General features: G+C 44.9%; 1 protein-coding gene across 1 annotated transcript; it reads left to right on the top strand.

Moving 5' to 3' along the window:
- Nucleotides 1-2,674: 2,674 nt before the first annotated feature.
- LOC138769015 (uncharacterized) lies at nt 2,675-12,780 on the top strand. Its single transcript, XM_069947169.1, has 7 exons — nt 2,675-2,834; nt 4,461-4,688; nt 7,466-7,799; nt 8,265-8,428; nt 8,519-8,746; nt 11,606-11,939; nt 12,434-12,780. Exons 1-7 carry the CDS (start codon nt 2,780-2,782, stop codon nt 12,597-12,599), a joined length of 1,509 nt encoding a protein of 502 aa, XP_069803270.1. The 5' UTR covers nt 2,675-2,779; the 3' UTR covers nt 12,600-12,780.
- The last annotated feature ends 8,963 nt before the right edge of the window (nt 12,781-21,743 follow it).

The following is a 21,743-nucleotide window of genomic DNA, read 5'->3' as shown; positions in this document are numbered from 1 at the left end:
CTCTGATTTTCAGTACTGATAAATAACATAATTCTGGTTACCATTAGTCACCACTAGGGGGAGCTTACTGCCTAATGGACTCATATAGCTGGTATTGATCAGAGCAATACAACTCTATGTGCTGGGCCCCTCTAGTGGCAGCTGCAAGTAGTAGCTATGGCACGCAGGCTGGAAAAGCAGTTCATCGCTGGGCACAACATAAGATCATACCAAAGTAGACTAGGGATGTCACGATACCAAAATTTTGAGTTCAATACCGATACCAGCTTTCGGATTTCGATACTCAATACCAATTCGATACTAAATAAAAAGTTTGAGAAAAAAACACGTAAAAATACAAATATAATTTCCCTTTTCCCTGACTACAGATATGTTCCCCCCATGCACAACATTTTTATTTATGTGACTTCTTGATCACTTTGTTACATTTTATAGTTCGGACAATTCACATGTAATGGATACATGTATGTTCTTTTTTTTTTTTTTTCTACTTTTTTTTTTGAAAAAAAGGGAAAAGGGGGGATTATTAGAACCTTTATTTTTTGTTTTATTTTAAAACACTTTTTTACATTTTTTATTCCCCTCTAACCTCAAGCATACCTCCCTGTGCACAACAACTCCCAGAATACCTTCTTGTGGGGAGTTGTAGTGCACAGGGAGGTATGCTAGGAGTTGTAGTGCATAAGAAGGTATGCTGGGATGTTTTGAAAGGCTGCTGCCGCGCAACTGCAACTCCCAGCATGCCTCCTTGTGCACTACACCTCCCAGCATAACTCCTGGTGAACAACAACTTCCAGCATAATTCCTTGTGCTTTGCAACTCCCCACAAGAAGGTATGCTGGGAGTTGTAGTGCACAAGGAGGTATGCTGGGAATTGCAGTTGTGCAGCTCCTGACACAACTCTGTGCAGCATACATTCTTGTGCACTACAACTCCCAGCATGCCTCCTCGTGCACTAAGAGGTATGCTGGGGGATGTAGTGCATAAGGAGGTATGCTGCTGGGAGTTGTAATGCATTAGCAGCCTCCTGGCACAACAACTCCCAGCATGCCTCCTTGTGAACAACAACTCCCCACAAGAAGGTATTCTGGGAGTTGTTGTGCCGCTGTATCGGTGGGCCCCGCGGGAATGGAGGGGCGGCGACAGGATTGTGGACCCGGAGGTTGGGGAACTGGCTGGTGTAAGGGACTGCTGCCGCAGCACCGGCGGGTCCCGTATTTGGAATGGTTGAATGACTGCCGCCCGCGGGATTGCGGGCCGCAGTCATTAGCAGTGAGGGGCCGATCCATATGCAGCAGACTCATGCTGCATATGGAGCGGCTCTGCAGGGGTTAAATGCCGCTGTCGGTTATGACAGCGGCATCTACCCTTTAGGGCAGGGGTACTCAACAACTTTTAGTGAAGGTCCACTTACCGGGGTCTATTGTCAGGTGAAGGTCCGAGCTGAACATCAGTAGGAAACGTGTTTTGTTACTTTGTCACAAACGTTCAACTATTTATATACAGAATTGCTGCTTATTAGCGGGAAAATTGGCATTTTTTTCTCTCTCACCAGGCCTTTGATATTAGGTACAAAGGGGGTGACTGCCCCAGTAGTGTATAGCCCCCCCTGTGCGCTCTCCTTCAGTAGTATATAGCCCCCTGTTGCTCCCCCAGTAGTATATAGCCCCCCTGTGCGCTCTCCCCCTGTAGTATATAGCCCCCTGTGAGCTCCCCCCAGTAGTATATAGCCTCCCCGTGCGCTCTCCCCCTGTAGAATATAGCCCCCTGTGAGCTCCCCCCAGTAGTATATAGCCCCCCTGTGCGCTCTCCCCCTGTAGTATATAGCCCCCTGTGAGGTCCCCCCTGTAGTATATAGCCCCCTGTGCGCTCCCCCCAGTAGTATATAGCCCCCTCAGACAGAAAAAAAAAATAACAAAAACAACTCACCTAGCACCTCGTTCCCCGCTGCGGCTGTCTTCGTCTCTTCCCGTCGGTCCGGCCCCCGGCTGATACGCGCTCTGTAGGGATGTCCCGGGGATTCCCCAGCAGAGCGCGCATCAGTGACCTCAGCGTACGCCGCTGTCCTGTACTTCCGGGAAGGACAGGCCGGCAGCGTACACTGAGGTCTGTGGTGCGCGCTCTGCTGGGGAATCCCCGGGACATCCCCAGAGAGCGCGTATCAGCCGGGGGCCGGACCGACACTGCCCCCAGCCCCACAGGCGTACTGACATCTAAGGACAGTATGCCTATGGGGCGGGAGGCAGTGCGGTGGGGAGCGGGACGGACCGGATCCGGGGCGGTTAGGAGGTCTGACCAGGGGTCCGGACAGCTGGCACTAGCGATCGCTGTGTGCCGGCTATTTAAATTTGGCGCCGCCGGGAGCGGAGAGCTCGCGGGCGGAGGAGGGGACACCAGGGGGCAGGGGGCGGCACACAGAGAACACGGCCGGCGCTCAGGTAGCTGCCGGCCGTGTTCTCTGTACCATACTTCATGTTAATCTGCACTATTATGCAGATTAACATGAAGTATCGATACCAGGAAATCCTGGTATCGAACCGTTTTTCTGACCGAAATATCGATAGTAGTATCGATATTTCGGTGCATCGTGCATCACTAAAGTAGACACATGACTTTCATAATCAGTATACCACCATTGTAGATATAAGTAGCCTCTCCTCTCTATTCCAGGGAAGAGATCTCGGCTAGCAATCCCATTGGAACCTCTTGGACTCGGCAGGATATCTCTGGCAGCTTCCGACATGTATCGTATGATCAGGGAAACCTGTGGCTTCTCACCATGAATGGCGACATCAAAAGATGCAAAACTGCTTTAACCCAGATTGATTCCAATGGTATTGGTCTTTATGTATTTTTAATCCTTGTATCCTTGCTATGACATGGTTAAAGGGATTGTCCAGCAAAGATCTTTTTCTTTAAAATCAAGTGGTGTCAGAAAGTTATATAGTTTTGGAATTTACTTCTATTAAAAAATGTCTAGTGTTCCTGTACCTATTAGCTACTAAATGTCATGCAGAAAATGTTGTTTTATTTTCAGTCTGACACACTTCTCTCTGCTGACATCTCGGGCCGAGACAGGAACTTTCCCAATTAGGAGAGGTTTTCTATGGGGATTCATAGAAAACCGAGACAGAGTTCCTGTCTCGGCCACAGATGTCAGCAGAGAGCACTGTGTCAAACTGAAAATAAAATAACATTTCCTGCAGGACATACAGCAGATGATAAGTATGGGAAGGCTTTGGATATTTTTAATAGAAGTAAATTACAAAACTATATAACTTTCTGACCCCAGTTGATTAGAAAGAAAAAGATTTTCGCTGGACAACCCCTTTAAACCCCAACCCCAATGGTAATTACCCCTTATTTCTCCCAAGCGGTAGCTTATCCCATAAATGTTCCCTTTATAGTAGCCAACCCCTCCAATAGTGTCAAACATCTATAGTGTTAAAGTAGCTAGCCCTACTATTGGTGCCCCACATAGCAGCCATATAGTAGCCAGCCCTCCCAATGGTGACCCATATAATAGTCAGCCCCCCCAAATGTCCGAAATAGTAGCCAGTCCTCCCACTAGTGCCCCATATAGTAGCCAGCCTCCAATATATATATATATATATATATATATATATATATATATATATATATACATACTTTATTAGCTAGCCCTCCCCAATAGTCTCTTATATAGAAGCCAGACCTGTTCAATAATGTCTTTTATAGAGGCCAGCTCTCCCTAATAGTCTTATATAGTAGCCAGCCCTCTCCCATAGTCTTATATAGAAGCCAGCCCTCCCCAATAGTCTTATATAAAAGTAAGCCCTCCCCATAGTCTCTTATATAGTAGCCAGTCCTCCCTCATAGTATGTTATATAGTAGCGAGAGCTCCCCATAGTCTCTTATATAGTAGCCAGCCCTCCCTCGTAGTATGTTATATAGAAGCCAGCCCTCCCCAAGTCTCTTTTATAGTAGCCAGTCGTCCCTCATAGTATGTTATAACGAAACCAGCCCTCCCCAAGTCTCTTATATAGTAGCCAGCTCTCCCCCATAGTTTCTAACGTAGTAGCCAGCCCTCTCCCATAGTCTCTTACGTAGTAGCCAGCCCTCCCCATAGTCTCTTATGGAGTAGCCAGCCCTCCCCCATAGACTCACCCTTCCTGCGGCTCTAGACGGTGTGGGAGGCGCCGGATGTGGGTCGGCGTCTGTACGCTGTTCACATATTCCTAGGCCGCAGGCTAGAAACTGCCTGCGGCCTACAAGATGATAGTATGGGAGGTCTGAGTGGCCATTCAGACCTTCCATATTATAATCTGCAATGTCGGCGGGACAGATTTAATATAACAGTAGACTAGTGTGGCGGGCCAAAAAAAATGGCACCGCGGGCCAGAGTTTTGACATGTCTGTTGTAGATCATTGTTTACATTTACTATGATATGCTTGGAATGTCTTGTTACTTATTTTGACAGATCTGCAGTGCACTGTGATACCTGGTAAACTGAAGCAGATAGATGCAGGAACCAGTGAGGTGTATGGTGTGAATGATGATGACAGCATCTACCAATGGGTGGACCAAAACTGGAAGCTGCTCCCTGGAAAGCTGATCCATGTGTCGGTGGGTCCAGCCGGTGTCTGGGGAGTCAACAGGGCCAATACTATCTACAAATTCCAAGATGGCAACTGGGTGGCTGTTAATGGTAAGAAAAATAATTTTTGTCCTTCTCCTTAAGGCCATGTTCATACGCCAGGCCACGGAACAGCCGCTCTCAGAAAACATCATCCCGGCCGGTACTACAGTACTGGCCGGATGATCTTTAGCGCTGCTTAGTTCTAATGCGGCATATCAGTGCGCGCCTGCATCAGAACTCCCCACAGCACACTATGGAGCGTGCGGCCGGAGCCGCTCGCTCCACTGTGTGCACTGACAGGGTTTTCTGCAGCCGCTAATCACTGAATAGCGGCTACAGAAAACTGACATGTTAGTTTTCCACGGCACCGCTAGGGATCCTGGACGGAGCGTATACTATGCACTATATACACTCCGGCTGGGATCCCCTCAGCCTGCAGCACTACGAAAGTTGTTATGGAACTTACGTAGTGTAAACATAGCCTAAATGTGTAAAAACAGGGACGGCTGCAGTAGAGCAAAAAACATTGTCCCATGTTCACACTACGTAAGTTTCCGGCTGTAGCGCGCTCCGTGAATAAGCGGCGGGAGATTTACATAGTTTGCGTACAATGGAAAGTATATGATCTACGGCCGCACAGTTCACACTATGTACGAACTTACGGCCAGATCGTATGCGGCGCCGTAAAAAATGAAACAGACCATTGTTTCGGGACGGAAATGCTGTAACTTACGCCCGTAGCATAACATGCGGTCCCGTACGTAGTGGTGATTTCTTCATTTTTAAAGCTTTTTGTTCCAATCCAAAAGGTTCTGTGGGGTGTCCGGGGCTAGGCGAAGCTTTCCAAGTAAAAGACCGCTGTCAGATCGCTAGGTACGCCGCTCGGGAAGCGTACGTAGCTTACGGGCGTAAGTTCGCAGACCTTACGTAGCCGGCCGCAACTTGCGTAAATTCCGGACGGAGTTTTAAACGTATATGTCCGGCCGCGAAAAATATGCGGCCGGACATGTGTGAACATAGCCTTAAAGCGAATGTGCCACCTCATGGCCGGTGATAAGACTTACATACCACCCTGTCAGGTTGCTGAGGTCAATCAGCTGGTGTGGAGCTTTTTTGAATTATCACCATATTATCACCTTATCTTCACCACATAGTGACTTACACCCCCCATACCATTACTACATAACATCCACTATACAAAGAGCAATTTTCTCCCTCAGCATTGACTATATAGTGGTAGATTAGGCTGTACACGGGTTCAGCAGACCTTACGAGTGAATATACTGCTGTTATTCAGTGACTCACAGGGGACGTTTTCTCTTGTTGTTCACTTTTGTGTTTCTTCGCCAACTTGCCCGGTCATCTCTAAAAACTTCTCCAGCCATGACTCGTCTCTACAGAACCTGCAAGACAAACATTTTAGTCTCCTTCTTCCAGTATCATCCTCATCTCAATACAAACTCTCCATCTGCTTCACAAAGTAACTGCGTTCCCTCTGTGCCCTCATATGTTATTAGGCCCCCTATGTGCTGTATTGCCACATATTAGGCTACTCTTCTATGCTCCCCTATAGTAATCAGGCCCCTCTGTGCCCAATATAGTACTTTGGCCCCTCTGCTTCCCATTTGCCCTCTTTGTGTTCACATAGGCCTCCTCTCCCTCTCCCCACATAGTACTAGCCCCCACCGTGCCTCTATATAGTGTAGCAGTCCCCATATAGTTTAGGCTATATTTGATTATCAGCCCCTATATTGTATAAGTTTCCTTATGTGGCAGCCCCAAAATAGCATAGGTCCCCCTGTGTATCAGTCCCCATATAATATAGCCCCCCCGTGTAGCAGCCCCCATATAATATAGGTCCCAATCCTGTGAAGGAGACCCCAAATAGTACAGGCCCCTTTGTACAGCAGCCCCTACAAAATATAGCTCCCCATGTAGCACCCACATAGTATAGCCCCATGTAGCCCCCACATAGTATACCCTCCCCTGTGTAGCCCTGCACAGTAAACCCCCCATGTAGCTCCCATATACTATAGTCCCCCAGTATAGCCCCCACTTAGTATAGCCCCCTTTTGTAGCCCCACATAGTATAGCCCCCTTTGTATCCCCCCATTGTATAGCCCTGCATAGTATAACCCCCCTTTGTAGCTCCCACATTATATAGCCCCACATAGTATAGTCCCCCTTTGTAGCGCCCACATTGTATAGCACCACATAGTATACCCCTCCCCTCATAGTATAGCCCCCCTGTATAGTAGCTTCCATGTGAAAAAAAAAAAAAAAAGGATACTCACTTCTCATAATGCTCCCCTGCAGTCTCTCCTCTTGGAGCTGCTATTCCTAAGTACAGAGACTTCTGGAGCAGGTTTCCTGCATCAGAAGTTCAATGTTACACCCCCACGGCCCCTGCACTCTCTCCTTGGCTCCAGACATGACATTACGTCTGGGTCAAGCAGGAGAGGAGTTCAGGCGCTGCGGGGCTGGGACATTTAACTTCCAATGCAGGAAGCCTGCACCGGAAGTCTCTGCATTTACATTATTGGAGTGTCTGGGGGTGGGGGCTGCAAGGAGACAGGGCCTGTCAGTGTCACTGTGAGCACTCAGAGGCTTACAGTGAATGGGCCCCTATCAGTGCCTGGCAGCGGGGGACAGAGGAGGAGGAGGGGGGGACGGGGGGGTAGCACGACACATGGGGGCCCCAAAATCAGGACTGTCTCACTGGATCCGGGACGGTTGGGAGGTATGACTATACTTACTGTCTTAAAAAAAAACAGTAATCCCACTAGTCATCCCTCTATCTATCTGTTGCTCTCTTCTAACATATATCTCTGATTTTGTTCCCATAGGTGCTCTGAAACAAATAGACGCAGGTGGGGATAAATTTGCATCTGGAGTTAATTCAGGGGACGGTATTTACTGCCTGAACCAGGATCAAGTAGTTTCCAGATCTACAGTCTTGTCCTACACTGCACTAGATGGGAGTCTGAAGTACTTTAGCTGTGGCCCTTATGGGTGCTGGGGTGTCAACTTCAACAATGATATATGGTACCGCCATGGTGTGCAGCCTACATCTTGCCAGGGAAGTCGGTGGCAGCAGATAGATGGTAAATTGATCATGGTGGAGGTCAGCACGGATGGTTCTGTGTACGGAGTGAACTCCCAGGGACAACTGTATAAAAGGTAAAAGCTTTGGACACATTGCACTTCACTATTATACATAGTATATGGGCAGGGGCACTGTGGCACAGTGATCGATAACATAGAGACATGATATTGACTCCCAACCTGAAAAACTTCTGCCTGCCATTAATATATTATCAGGGGAATAAAATAAACCAAAAAAATCCTATTCTCTAATAAGAACCCAACTAGATTTTCACCATTCCATTATAGACTTTAGTTCTCTGGTGATCATTTTATAGTATAATCTGTATAGGAAAACTATTATTTTCAGTATTGATACATAAAATAATTCTGGTTACCATTAGTCACCACTAGAGGGAGTTTATTGCATAATGGATTCATACAGCTGGTATTGTTCAGAGAAATATAAATCTATGTGCAGGCCCTCCGAAGTAAACACATGGCTATCATTATCAGTATACCACCATTGTAGATATAAGTAGCCTCTCCTATCTATTCCAGGGAAGGGATCTCAGCTAGCAATCCCATTGGAACCTCTTGGACTCGGCAGGATATCTCTGGCAGCTTCCGACATGTATCTTATGATCAGGGAAACCTGTGGCTTCTCACCATGAGTGGAGACATCAATAGATGCAAAACTGCTTTTACCCAGATTGAGTCCAATGGTATTGATTTTTATGTATTTTTAATCCTTGTAGATCATTGATTACATTTACTATGATATTTTTGAACTCTCTTGTTGCTTCTTTTCTCAGATCTGCAGTGCACTGTTATACCTGGTAAACTGAGGCAGATAGATGCAGGAACCAGTGAGGTTTATGGTGTGAATGATGATGACAACATCTACCAATGGATGGACCAAAACTGGAAACTGCTTCCTGGCAAGCTGATCCATGTGTCGGTGGGTCCAGCCGGTGTCTGGGGAGTCAACAGGGGGAATACTATCTACAAATTCCAAGATGGAAACTGGGTGGCTGTTAATGGTAAGAAAAAAAGTATTTTTGATCTTCTCCATGAATGTGTAAAAACTGGGATGACTGCAATGAAGCAAAATGAAGGGGAAAAAAATACTGTATTTTCCGGTGTATAAGATGACCCTCAACTTTTCCAGTTAAAATATAGAGTTTGGGATAAAATCGCTGTATAAGACTACCCCTCTTCCAATGTACACCAAATAAAAATTTATAAAAAACCTCAGACAGCAGCGAGATCTGAGAGGCAGAGAAGGAGGTACAGTTATACAAGGATGGGCCAGACGAACGAAAGAGGTGGGATTATGGGCACGGGGCCACTACACTTTTTTTTTATTCTCCCGAATCCCGCAGCTTGCTCTGCATTTTGTACGGTGGGAATGCAAACGTTTTTTAGTTCCCTATACCATATGTGGCAACGTCAAATTCTCCAGTCTGGTTCTGAAGTTTTTCAGCACCCGCCCTTTAAGACGACACCCGGCGTATAGGATGACCCCTGACTTTAGAGAAGATTTTCCTGGGTTAAAAAGTAGTCTTATATACAGGAAAATACAGTTAACCATTGTCCTTTTCATAACACTTAAAACCAATGTACCACCTCATGGCGGGTAATAAGATTTATATACCACCCTGTTGGCACTGTTGGGGTCAATTAGCTGCTGTGGAACTTTTTTGAATCTGCCACCTATTTCCCGTTATATTTGCCTGTAATCCAATGTGCCTATGAGGTCCGTTGTGCAGTGGAGGTCGGCCCAGTGTGGGCAATTGAAATATATCTCCTCCCCCTGTGACGTATGCCTCCTCTTCTCGTTGAAATTAGCCTCCTCTCTCCGTCACAGCCCCGCCTCCTGCCCGACCTGTCATTGTGCCGGGGTTGCTGGGACTGGTGTTGGGCCTGCTGGTGGGCTCTGGTGTTTTTTTGGGGCTACTTGTCCCAGTGGTCAGGAGTGGTAACACCAACCCCCGGACACACAGCAACTGTACCTTGGTTTGAACTACTGTGAGGTGCGGAGCGTAGGTGCAGGTGTGGCGCTAGACATGACAGTCCCACTTCAAACAAAGTTCAACTTTAGTGCAATAACAGTAACAAACAATGCTTAGGTACTAAAGCATCAACAAAAATCAATGATAGCAATAGGAACTGACAAAAAGATGAGTTGATAAAAGAATATACCAGTGAAGGTGTCAGGGATCGAGTAGAAGAGACCCTTGCCTAAATTAGTGAGTACTCTGCCGGGATGTGGTGAAGTGTCTATAGAGTGTTCTAAAGTAATCCTCGTACTCACGTAAATATATGATCCCTGCATATTTAACCCTTGCTGTCCTAACTGAGACACAGAATAGATACACATTTGCCTAGGTGCAAGAAAGAAAAAAAAAAAAAAAACACTTAGTGGGACACTACCCTCCCCCCCCCCCCAAACTTAAAACAATACAGTACACAAAATAACATATGTACAATAAAGTTTTCACCATGCAAGAGGCAATAGCTAAATTGTCCATAGTGCAGGGAAACGGTGTATACCAGGCAATGGTGAGATTGTCCATGGCAACAAAGAACAACACTACTAGGCAGGGTGAGACCGTTTTTAGTAGGGCACATGCTTGGTAGGGTAAAGCAACAACAATAACACCGTTGTACACCGTGTTTGGTGGGGTAAACAACAAGGCACCTTGGTGGTAGTTACAATAGAGTTTCTCTCTGCCTCAGGAGGTATTTTACCTTGTGTAGGTCTGGTGACACCAACTTTACATGATGACATGTTGTGGGACTGTTGTGCACTGTGCACTTTACTTTAATATATTATTGTGTGTGTTAGTCCTGCCTCTATATATAATTCTGTTTGTGTACATGAGTGCCCAGTGCCACTGGCTTAGATGCTGTATGTAGCTTATTAAAGGGCAACTCCAGCGTTTTTTTTTTACATATTTAACACACATTACAATTTTATATATCTTTGTAATGTGTCTAAATAAGCTGTCTGGCTCCGATCCCTTCCGTTCTGACCCCCGACCCCCCCACACAACCACATATACATATCCGATTACGGTCGACCCCGTCCTCCTCTCCTGGGCGCCATTTTGTGACGATGTCATCAGGGGGTCGTGAACAGGGGACGGGCCAGGTCTTCATCCTCCTTGACGTCTTAAGGTAAAGTGAATGTTACATGAAAAGGCTGCTGGTGCACTGGCAAGTGCACCAACAGCCTTTTCATTGGCTGGACCTCATCACATGGCTTCCAGCTTTCTCAACCCTGATTGGCTGAGCTTGCTGGAAGCTATATGATGCGCTCCAGCCAATGAAAAATCTTCACACAAACCCGGAAGTGAGGGAGTTCCGAAGACGGGGCCGGAGGTGACGGAGTCGCGGGTGGCGGGAGATTCAAGTGCCGATCGTCACCGGAGGGATGTTGGTGAGTATGATCTGTGTGTGTGTCTGTGTTTTTTTTATTTTTTTTAGGTCCCGCCGGAGTTGTCCTTTAAGCACTTTACTATAATATAGTTATCCACCTCCTTTGGTATTTGTTGTTGCTGTTATCCCCTTGTCATATATATGTCTTTTATCAATTTTTATGTATGTAATGACTGTAACAAATAAAGATTCTGTGGTTTTGTATTACGTGTCCAGCATTTTTTTCTCTGTTTTGGTATTGCTATATTAGACACCAGTAATAATATAACTGACTCTGGAGTGTGAGAAATACAAACAGTCCAAAACTTACACAAATATTTTTATAAAAAAAATAGCACTACTATTCTTACTGTTGTTCCAATCTATTCTTGTCTTAAAAATCCCAGTAATCCCACTGTCTGTCTGTCTGTCTGTCTGTCAATCTCTCCTAACAATCTCTCCTGATTTTGTTCCCATAGGTGCTCTGAAACAAATAGACGCAGGTGGGGAAAAGTTTGCATCTGGAGTCAATTCAGGGGATGGTATTTACTGCCTCAACCAGGATCAAGTAGTTTCCAGGTCTACAGTCTTGTCCTACACTGCACTAGATGGGAGTCTGAAGTATTACAGCTGTGGCCCTTATGGCTGCTGGGGTGTCAACTCCAACAATGATATATGGTACCGCCATGGTGTGCAGCCCACATCCTGCAGGGGAAGTCGGTGGCAACAGATAGACGGTAAATTGATCATGGTGGAGGTCAGCACAGATGGTTCTGTGTACGGAGTGAACTCCCAGGGACAAGTATATAAAAGGTAAAAGCTTTGGACACATCGCACTTCACTAATATATATAGTATATGGGCAGGGGCACTGTGGCACAGTCATTGACAACATAGAGACATGATATTGACTTCAAAGTTGTAAAACGTCTGCCTGCCATTAATATGTTATCAGGGGAATAACATAAACCAGAATAAATCCTATTCCCCAATAACAGCCTAACTCGATTACCCTATTCCATTATAGGAAAACTCTGATTTTCAGTATTGATACATAACATAATTCTGGTTACCATTAGTCACCACTAGGGGGAGCTTACTGCATAATGGACTCTGGTATTGATCAGAGCAATACAACTCTATGTGCAGGGTCCCCTAGTGGCAGCTGCAAGTAGTAGCTATGGCACACAGGCTGAAAAAGCAGTTCATTGCTGGGCACTACATTAGATTACACCAAAGTAAACACATGACTGTCATAATAAGTATACCATCATTGTAGATATAAGTAGCCTCTCCTCTCTATTCCAGGGAAGAGATCTCGGCTAGCAATCCCATTGGAACCTCTTGGACCCGGCAGGATATCTCTGGCAGTTTCCGACATGTATCTTATGATCAGGGAACCCTGTGGCTTCTCACCATGAATGGAGACATCAAAAGATGCCAAGTCACTGAACCCACGTACCCAACCGGGTGATGCGATGCCATGAAAACACGTGACTGAACTGCAGTTGCAGAAAGAAAATTCTCTTTGTTCTTTGCAATTCAGAGTAAAAAACAAAAAAAGTAGAAGTATAAAAATAGGTAAAAAAATAATAATAACACATCAATTTTGTGCAGTTGTCTTAGATATTAAATAAACTTTGTCTTTTAAACTATTTATTTTACGTCTTTTCTCAGAGGATCCTTCCAGGTCCGTTGTTCACGTAGGAGGTCAGGGCTTTTGAAATGTCAGACCACTTGTCCAGCCAGAGACAAGAGATCTAGTGGACACTGATTTGTTGTGTCTGCAGCCACACAAGACTGAAAGCAGCTCTTCCCTTACATCCTGTGGTATATAAAGATGCCCACAATTACAACCAGAGCCAGCCAAAGGTGTCCCCATAAAAGTTAGTGTTAGTGTCTAAAGCCAATGCTAGCCACAGATTCCTCTATTATACTAAAGGCTATGTGTGGTACTCGGCCAGTGATACTGGTTGTCGTGATGCCAGTCCAGCACACAGGTGTGATGTTGGTACCTTTTTGTGTATTGCCGGTAGTGTATTCCCCAAAATGGTCGGTAACCTTCCGGGTTTGTGTTGTGTCATTTGGACTGTTGTCACCGCAACCTGGAGTGGCAACTGACCCACCCAGGATGTCGGTACCATCACCCACACAAGTGGGAAAAATGAACCCAAGGTGTGTGGTGGTGTGTGTATATGTGCTAGTGCAGACAGAAGTAGAAAGAGTATTGTGCGTTTTATAGAAAAATAGAACAACTTTACTGAAGAGCTTTTGCCAGATAACAGCACACTTTTTGCAGACAATAGTAATCTTGGTACAGACTTGTGCTTGACTTAATGCTTGAGGTAGGTGCTAGGAAACAGTAGAAGTAGTAGTGCTCTGTAGAAGGTAGAGAGGAGAGGAGTTTGCCAGAGGAGCTCTATGCCCAATCTAGCCCTTGTACTCTGCCGGAACTTTACTGAAAACTATGGGAGACATTTATTAAAAGTCGAAAATGCCTTTTTTCGGTGGAAAAATATTCGCAAATGGTCTATTTGTGAATATTTTTTTTTCACATCGGGCCGATCTGCGCCACCTTCGCCAGTTGGGCGGAGAGGGGGCGTTGGGAAGGGGGGGAGGCACGCTCTTGGTGGCTGCTCTCCCTTGCTGTTGCTTAGCACTGCATAGTGAAAGTAGTTACTTTTAGAAGAATAGAGTCTTTAGTTGCATGTGAGCTTGGTTCCTGTCAGGGGACCTGGCATAAGGGACTGTCTTGTAATTAGAGTTGCGGGGACCGTCGGACTTTTGGTCGGATCTGCGTTCGATCGTGATGCCTGTGATCCTGGGTGCATAGTTGCACTCCCGGGAATATGCGGCCAGGATATTCCTGGGAATTCCAGATCGATTCCCTGGAATATCCTGGCCGCATATTCCCGGGATCGCAACTATGCACCCGGGATCACAGGATTCACGATCGAGAGAACTGCTTTCGGACTGGAAGTCCGAACAGTTCGCTCATCTCTACTTGTAATGTGTCCTCTCTTCCTGAAAACCTGACAAGAACTAAACTCACTTCCTACATGGTATGATTAAACAATTAACCCATTACCTTCCTTCAGCTGTGCAATAGCAGTATTGCTTACACATATAGGCTATGTTCACACAACGTATTAGACCTGCTGTGGTCACAGAACGGCCGGTCTCCGCCCGGATCACCTTGGCCGGGAATTAAGTACCGGCCGCATGATCTTTTCGTCCACAGAGCTCTGATGCGGGCGCATCAGCGCGCACCCGCATCAGAGCTTCCCATAGCACACAATGAAGCGAGCGGCCGGAGCCGCTTGCTTCACTGTGTGAACTGACAGGGTTTTCTACGGCCACAATTCATTGAATTGCGGCCGTAGAAAACTGACATGTCAGTTATTTGCGGCGCCGCACGGATCCCGGCCGGAGGGTATACGATGTGTATACACGATCCTGTTGAAAATAAAGCATTGTTCCACACCCGTAAAAAGTACGCCCGTTGTTGTCGATGGCAACAACGGCCGTACTTTTACATAGTGTGAACATAGCCATAAGAAATACTGACACCTAGTGGGGAAACCTCATACTTCATCCACCACTTGTTTAACCTGAGGACTTTAGGAAGGGTGCAGAAGAGAAACACTAGTAGTGGGACACTACATATGGAGCTACTAATAACAGTCATGGCTGCACATACTTGGACATGCAGTAATGTAGAGAGGTATGGAGCAAACATTTATAGCTTAGGGGGTCTCGGGCAGTTCTCAGTAGTCTGTCCTGTGACCTTGATTGATAAATCTCTCCCTATACCCAAATGGAAAGAACTGTAAATCAAAGCTGGTGGGGTGGGAAGAGAAGCTGCAGAGGACTTCCTGATGATTTGCAGTTTGGGAAGCATGAAGGTAAATACCCATGAGATTGTCTCATGCTCACAGGCCCCCTCTATTGTCAAAGGAGAGAGTGATTACAAAGAGGCGCTCTCACTCTGTCAGAATCCTTTAACTGCATATTAAATTATCTTTTATTTAAATGGCTGATATACCATACTACATATCCCAGCAGCATCCATCTACAGGTTTGAGAAGTTTATGAAATTCGTGTGTTCTGCCATGTATAGAGGGGCCGCACTGAACTGCTTCTCTGTACTGATATACACTCACAGCATTTCCTGTAGCCACCACTAGAGGGAGCTCACTGTGTAGAGATTTTACAGCATTGATTTCAATACTACCTATATAAATCCTTACATAATGAGTGCCGTCTCAGAATTGTCTTCTGCGCTCATCACTGCAGAGTGCTGGATAAATATTCATTGGAAGGAATGGCAGAGAATGGCCAGGGCAGAGCAAGACAAGCACTGTCATCAAATACATAAACCTCACCCTGTTCAAATCCAAAAAGACTGTGTGTAGCAAACTTTATATCTTTGCAATGAGCATACTATATACAGTGGTGCCTTGGATTACGAGCATAATTTGTATGTAATACCAGTGATCCCAGCTCGGTGCTCAATTACTATGGGCTCCAGTATGGGCCCTCATGGATCAATGCAGTATATATGTACTGCATTGATCTCTGTAAGAGATCAGTGTAGTTATCATAAAAATCTCCAAGGGGGACTTCTAGTTACAGTGTAAAAAAAAAAAAAATTTTCATTAATAAAAAATCCCATCCCACAATAAAAATTAAAATTAACCCCCTTTTCTCATTTTAGAAATAAAAATAAATAAACATATTTGCTGTCACCACAAATCACCCTTCCTAGATTATTGCTTTCTTGATCTCACACAGTAAACGACGTAAGCACAAACAAACACCAAAGTGAAAAATTGCTGATTGAGTTTTTTAGATAAGGTTTTAATTTTTTAAAAGCATTCAAATAAAATAAAATTTATATACTGTAAGTTGCCTATTTTTGTAATCGTACTTGAGGAACATAGATAACATGTCAGTTTTACCATAGGGGGAACTCCGGGATCATTTCACCAAATACTGTATATTTTTTCTGGTCTTGCATCATATATATAAATTAAAAAATATGATGCAAGACCGAAAAAATTATACAGTGTTTGGTGAAATTGGAAAAAAAAAAAAAGCAATATATATTTGTTTATATAAACAGCAGAATATCTTCACATAAGGGTATGTTAAGAGATAAAGCAAGAAAGGGGCGCCTTCTGGTGCAATAAGGTAATGGGTTTGGTGTGTCTCATCAAGAAGTAGATAGACGCACTCACCTTGTGGAGTATAGGCACAACTCTACTGTAGGCATATGATGTCGCTTGGGCTGAGAACCGCAGCTGTCCCTCGAGTGACCAACCACCAGCGGTGGGTATAGAGATGCAGGTATATGTCCCAGGAGGGACACAGGAACCATGGAAAACCACAGAGGAGGGTCAGAAGCGTCCAAGATGTCGGCACGGTCGCAATCAAACCATCGCACGGTGGTGTGACTCAGTATTCTGTTTATTGCAATGCATTTTGGTCTGTATATTGGGTCACAGACCTTCATCAAGCATGAGGAAATGTATACATCACCGGTCTTTTAAAGGGAATACCAAACAATAGAAACAGTACAAATGACAAACGGTTTCCGGGTCAATGACCCCGGAAGTAAAAATGAAGTACACAAGTAAAAGTGTACACAACAAGAAAGCATATAAAGTGCATGTATGTAGCGCCCTAATGGTAAAGTGTCAAGTGTTTGCACTGAATAAATACATAAATAAATTAACTCATAGGCTAAAGAATAAACACATATAGAATGGTACATTCTTTATGTGGTCTTTGTGTGGAAGGTGACCGCAGGGTCCTAGTTCTGGGATGCTCACATCAGCCGTGTGTTCAGAGTGTCAATCACATCAGACAATGCACAGTTCGTATCAGACAATATACATGTGAGGTGGAAATAAGTTTGCCATATATTCATAGTTGGTATACAAAGCATGAATAGTATACTCACAGTGTGTGTGTGTGTGTGTGTGCAAGCAGGATCCCCATCATGGACGGTAGTGAGGGCAGAGTGATCGTATCAACATTCAGTGCGAGAGTGACATAGACTACGTAAAATACGCAAACCATGTACTCCAGCCCTATTCAATGTCAGGGATAGTTAAATAGATTATCCAGCTCTACAAAAACATGGCCACTTTCCCCCTACTGTTGTCTCCAGTTTGGGTGGGGTTTTGAAACTCAGTTCCATTGAAGTAAATGGAGCTTAATTGCAAACCACACCTGAAATAGAGACAACAGTAGGGCGAAAAAAGTGGCCATGTTTTTGTAGCGCTGGATAACCCCTTTAAACAGAGTATGGGTAGTTTCACACGTACCGGATCCGCATCTAAATATGGTACCCGGCCCCTTTAACCCCCGCGCCGCTAGAGTTGTGTCCAGCGGGCATCTTCTGAAATCTGTTCAAGAGGGTAAAATTTTATGGTATCAAAAGAGCCTGTGTGTCGCTCAATCAAGATATATTTGTGGTATCCCACCACTGGTGTTGCTATTGGTTACACCCTTCATAAAAGCCTGTACTTATTGTACTTAAGTGGTGATGAGTAGTGATAAAGTTTTGCCCCTAGATGTCGCTATTATAGATGTATAAACACAGATGCTAAAAGGCTGAAATATGTGAAGGGTTATTGTTTATTTGTGTGTCACATGGATCTGTGAACCTACGGGAATCTATTCTTCTTCTATCCTATCATCTCTCTCTTTACTTCTTCTACTGCACTCTTCACCCACTCATAGCGCACCTTAGATACACTGAGTAAGGAAGTCACATGGGTAAAGGAAGTGAGTGAGTCTTTCGTGTTGGACATTGTAGAGGAAGGACGCAAGCTAGAAAGCTCTCTACAGTGGTCCTCCTGGTCCCTGGCCCTCTGCCAGGTCCCCCTACTCTCAAGAGTCAGTCTTAGGGTCCTATTCCACAGGCAGAGCAGGGCCCGATTAACAATGTAAATGAACGCCTATCTGCTAGATCGGCGCTCGTTTACTGGGCCTATTCCATGGCCTGACAATCACTAAGAGCCTAGGAACTCTATCTCGCAGCACAGTTGTCAGCAGGGAACCCTCAGCAGTCCGTTTGTGTCGCCCTTATAGGACGGGTCACCCGACACTGGTGGGCATTAGGTAGTGTGAAGACCCAAAGGTCAATACACAGGCACAAGTATTCTCATCTTCTTCTTCTAAGTATTCTTCTACCTCATCTGCCAACATCCTGGCAGAGCACAGTACTAATTGTGTTGGGACTTTCACAACATCCTCCTCTCTGCTACTCTGATCCCTTGTATCTCTCAACACGCTACTCAGTCAGCATGACTGTACTCCTTACTGTATTCCTATCATAGATCTGGTTGCTGTATTATCAAGTGTACAACCGAGTGTATTATCAAGTGTTTTATCAAGTGCTCTCTCAAGAGAACCATAACCTGTCAAGCAAAGCTGTATAACTTGCTGCACACAAGTACCCTCCAAGGAAAATGAGATCATTTATGCTAAAGAGACTCTGTGATTCTTCCCCTCACACCGACAAAGTGTACACTACAGCCTTGGGACATTTTCCCTTTCTGTGGGTGGCAGTTCTGATAGTCCCGGAAGGTCACTACACCACTCCGGGCCACCGTGATATCATCCCAAGGGACATCGTAGCAGCCCGACAGGACACTGGGCCTGGCTATATCTCAGCCAACCACCACCGAAGCGGCATCACACCTCACCACCTAACAAGTGACCGGCCGCACCTCCGACATAACACCCCAGGGGGTCACCACATATTTAGTGTCTGTGGTGTTGGATGCGAATGATTTTTAACCATGGGCTATGTTCTTACAGCACAAGCATGTAAATTTTTTGTAGGTTTTTAACCCTGATGGGGGCTATAACACCCCTAATTGTTTTGCCTCGGCAGAAGGTAAGTATTGGTTTCTTGGGTATAAGTTTCTTCAAAAAGGCATCCATCCTCAAGGTGTGTCAGTGTTTTTCCAGGACTTTTCTGATCATCTTATTGCTGTCATTATATGCTGTGATGAAATTATGTTTTATTCCTTCTGAGTTGTCTCTTCTAATCTTTGGTTCTAATAAATCCTTCTGTGTACTGTGTAAATTCTTTAAGGTTGCTTCCCTTATCAGTTTTCCGCAATATATAGGGACTCGAACCAGCCCATAAACAGATTAGCGTAGTCCCGGGCGTGGCCCGAGTCCCCATCGCGGTCCCCCTCGTCTGCCTGTATAAACCTCCTGGAAGGTGAAAATATTATGGGTTAAAACCAAATTCATTCCTTCAATTAAAAACTAGATTTCAGGATTGCTAAACATCGAGTTGTTCCTCAGGGCATATGACATAGCTTCCAGACCCCTCTTGTCTGCGATATTGGAATGTAAGCAGTTAACATCTAAAGTAAAAAAACATAGTCATCCCTCCAGGGTATCTCTAGTAGCTCCGTAATCAATGCGCTAGAGTATCTCAAATAGGAGGGTAGTTATAACACTAAAGGCAGAGATCTATGTAGTTAGAGAGTTTGGATGTGAGGCTGCCAATCCCGGAAATAATGGGCCTCCTCAGGGGTTCCTCTGATTCCATGTCGCTGATGCTCTCCTCTTCTCTGGTAGGTGGCCTCGGTGTGTCGGTGTGAATGGTGAGTAGTTAATGCGTCTGTGGGGGAATCCACAGTGGTGTTGTGTGGTATTGAGGAAGAAACCTGTGAAGAAGTATTGTTAGCGTGGTGGACAGACGGTAAATTAGGGTTAGCTGTGTCGGTGTATAGAGTGATGGGTGTGCCTGTTGTATGGGGACCCCATCTTGTGATCTTGCCAGGTGCAGCATGTCTGGCTGCTGATTTTGTCGTAGTGTTCCATATGTTCCAGGGATTCTGGCCACAGTTTATGACCATTGTGCATAGGAAACATTTTTCCTATTATTGGTGCGTGTATTTTCATGGGGGGGGGGGGGTTAAGGATATTGTGAGAGTGTTTTCTATTACTAATGTTAAAGGGGTCATCCAGCGAAAATCTTTTTCTTTCAAATCAACTGGTGTCAGAAAGTTATATAGATTTGTAATTTACTTTTATTAGAAAATCTCAAGTCTTCCCATACTTATCAGTTACTGTATGTCATGCAGGAAATGTTGTTTTATTTTCAGTCTGGCACAGTGCTCTCTGCTGACATCTCTGGCCGAGACAGGAACTGTCCAGAGCAGGAGAGGTTTTCTATGGGGAGTTATAGAAAACCAAGACAGAGTTCCTGTCTCGGCCAGAGATGTCAGCAGAGAGCAGTGTGTCAGACTAAAAATACAACATTTCCTGCATGACATACAGCAGCTAATAAGTATGGGAAGACTAGAGATTTTTTAATAGAGGTAAATTAAAAATCTATATAACTTTCTGATATCAGTTGATTTGAAAGAAAAAGATTTTCGCTGGATAACCCCTTTAACGCATGTGTTGCCCACGTTATCATTGCTATTCCCTGGTTTGGTGGGGATCTTTTTTCTCCTATCTTTGGGATAAATGCATTGGTTCAAGTAATCAGAGCGGTTGCATTTGAGTTTGAAAGCTTTTTTGCATATTATTTTTTTCTCAAACGCAGACATCCACTTGGTATAGGTCATAGTCTGAGTGTTCCTTGTAGTTCCAAGTTGTGAGGCAGTGTATTCAATATCCTCAACTAAAGATTGTCATAGTTCCAGCCTTTTATTAGTGATAAGGTTTATCATCTTATTACAACACTCCTGCAGGAGTGAATCCCACCCAGAAGTGTATGTGAGATTATGAGGAAATGAGGATTTAGGGTACGTTCACACTTACCGGATCCGCAGCGTATTTTCTGCTGCGGATCCGCAGCAGATCCGCAGCAGATTTCATTTAAATAACTGAACACAGCATCAAATCTGCTGCAGATCTGCTGCGGATCCTGTAGGTGTGAACGCACCCTTATGAGGGATTTTCTCCTTCAGGTATGTTTCCAAGAACATAATGTCAAGAGATTGTATGGTCTCTGATTTAAATAATTTTTCTAGTTTAAACCATAAATCCTCCATGATGGAAGTTTCATCTTCACCATACGTGTTGAAAACTTTTTTATTTCCAGCTGTAAAAAGGATATGTCACTGGTGTAAATATCAAGCAGTTCCCTTTTTTTGCAAAGTCTCTGGTTGAAATACTCCATGTTTGCAATAGGTGCAGCCTCCTCAGAAATGACCACAGGTCCCAGTCACAAGGAGGGTCCACTCGTGTGAATAGGTACTAAAAGAGATAAAGCAAGAGAGGGGCACCTTCTGCGCTGACCCTCCTCTGTGGTTTTCCATGGTTTCTGTAACCCTCCTGGGACACATTCCTGCATAAGGGTATGTTGTCAACCCATCATTTCCAAAGCGATATTTGGACGAATCTGCCTGATACGGCCCATTTACCGCTCTATGTAATAGGACCCTTAGAGAGGCCTCTGGTTGCTATGGCTACCATTAGGACTCTTCAATCACTTCACAGAGCCCTGATGGTGAACAGAAGTAGAATTATCTCTTTGTTCTACCTATAGATTCTGTGGTTGTACTGACCGGAGAATCTGTAGGGTTAACTGCTGGGATCCGAACGCAGGTGCCCGACTATCACTAATAGCTTC

This window comes from Dendropsophus ebraccatus, chromosome 12, assembly GCF_027789765.1.
Source record: "Dendropsophus ebraccatus isolate aDenEbr1 chromosome 12, aDenEbr1.pat, whole genome shotgun sequence".
Taxonomy (NCBI): domain Eukaryota; kingdom Metazoa; phylum Chordata; class Amphibia; order Anura; family Hylidae; genus Dendropsophus; species Dendropsophus ebraccatus.
This window is presented reverse-complemented; position numbering and strand designations above follow the sequence as displayed.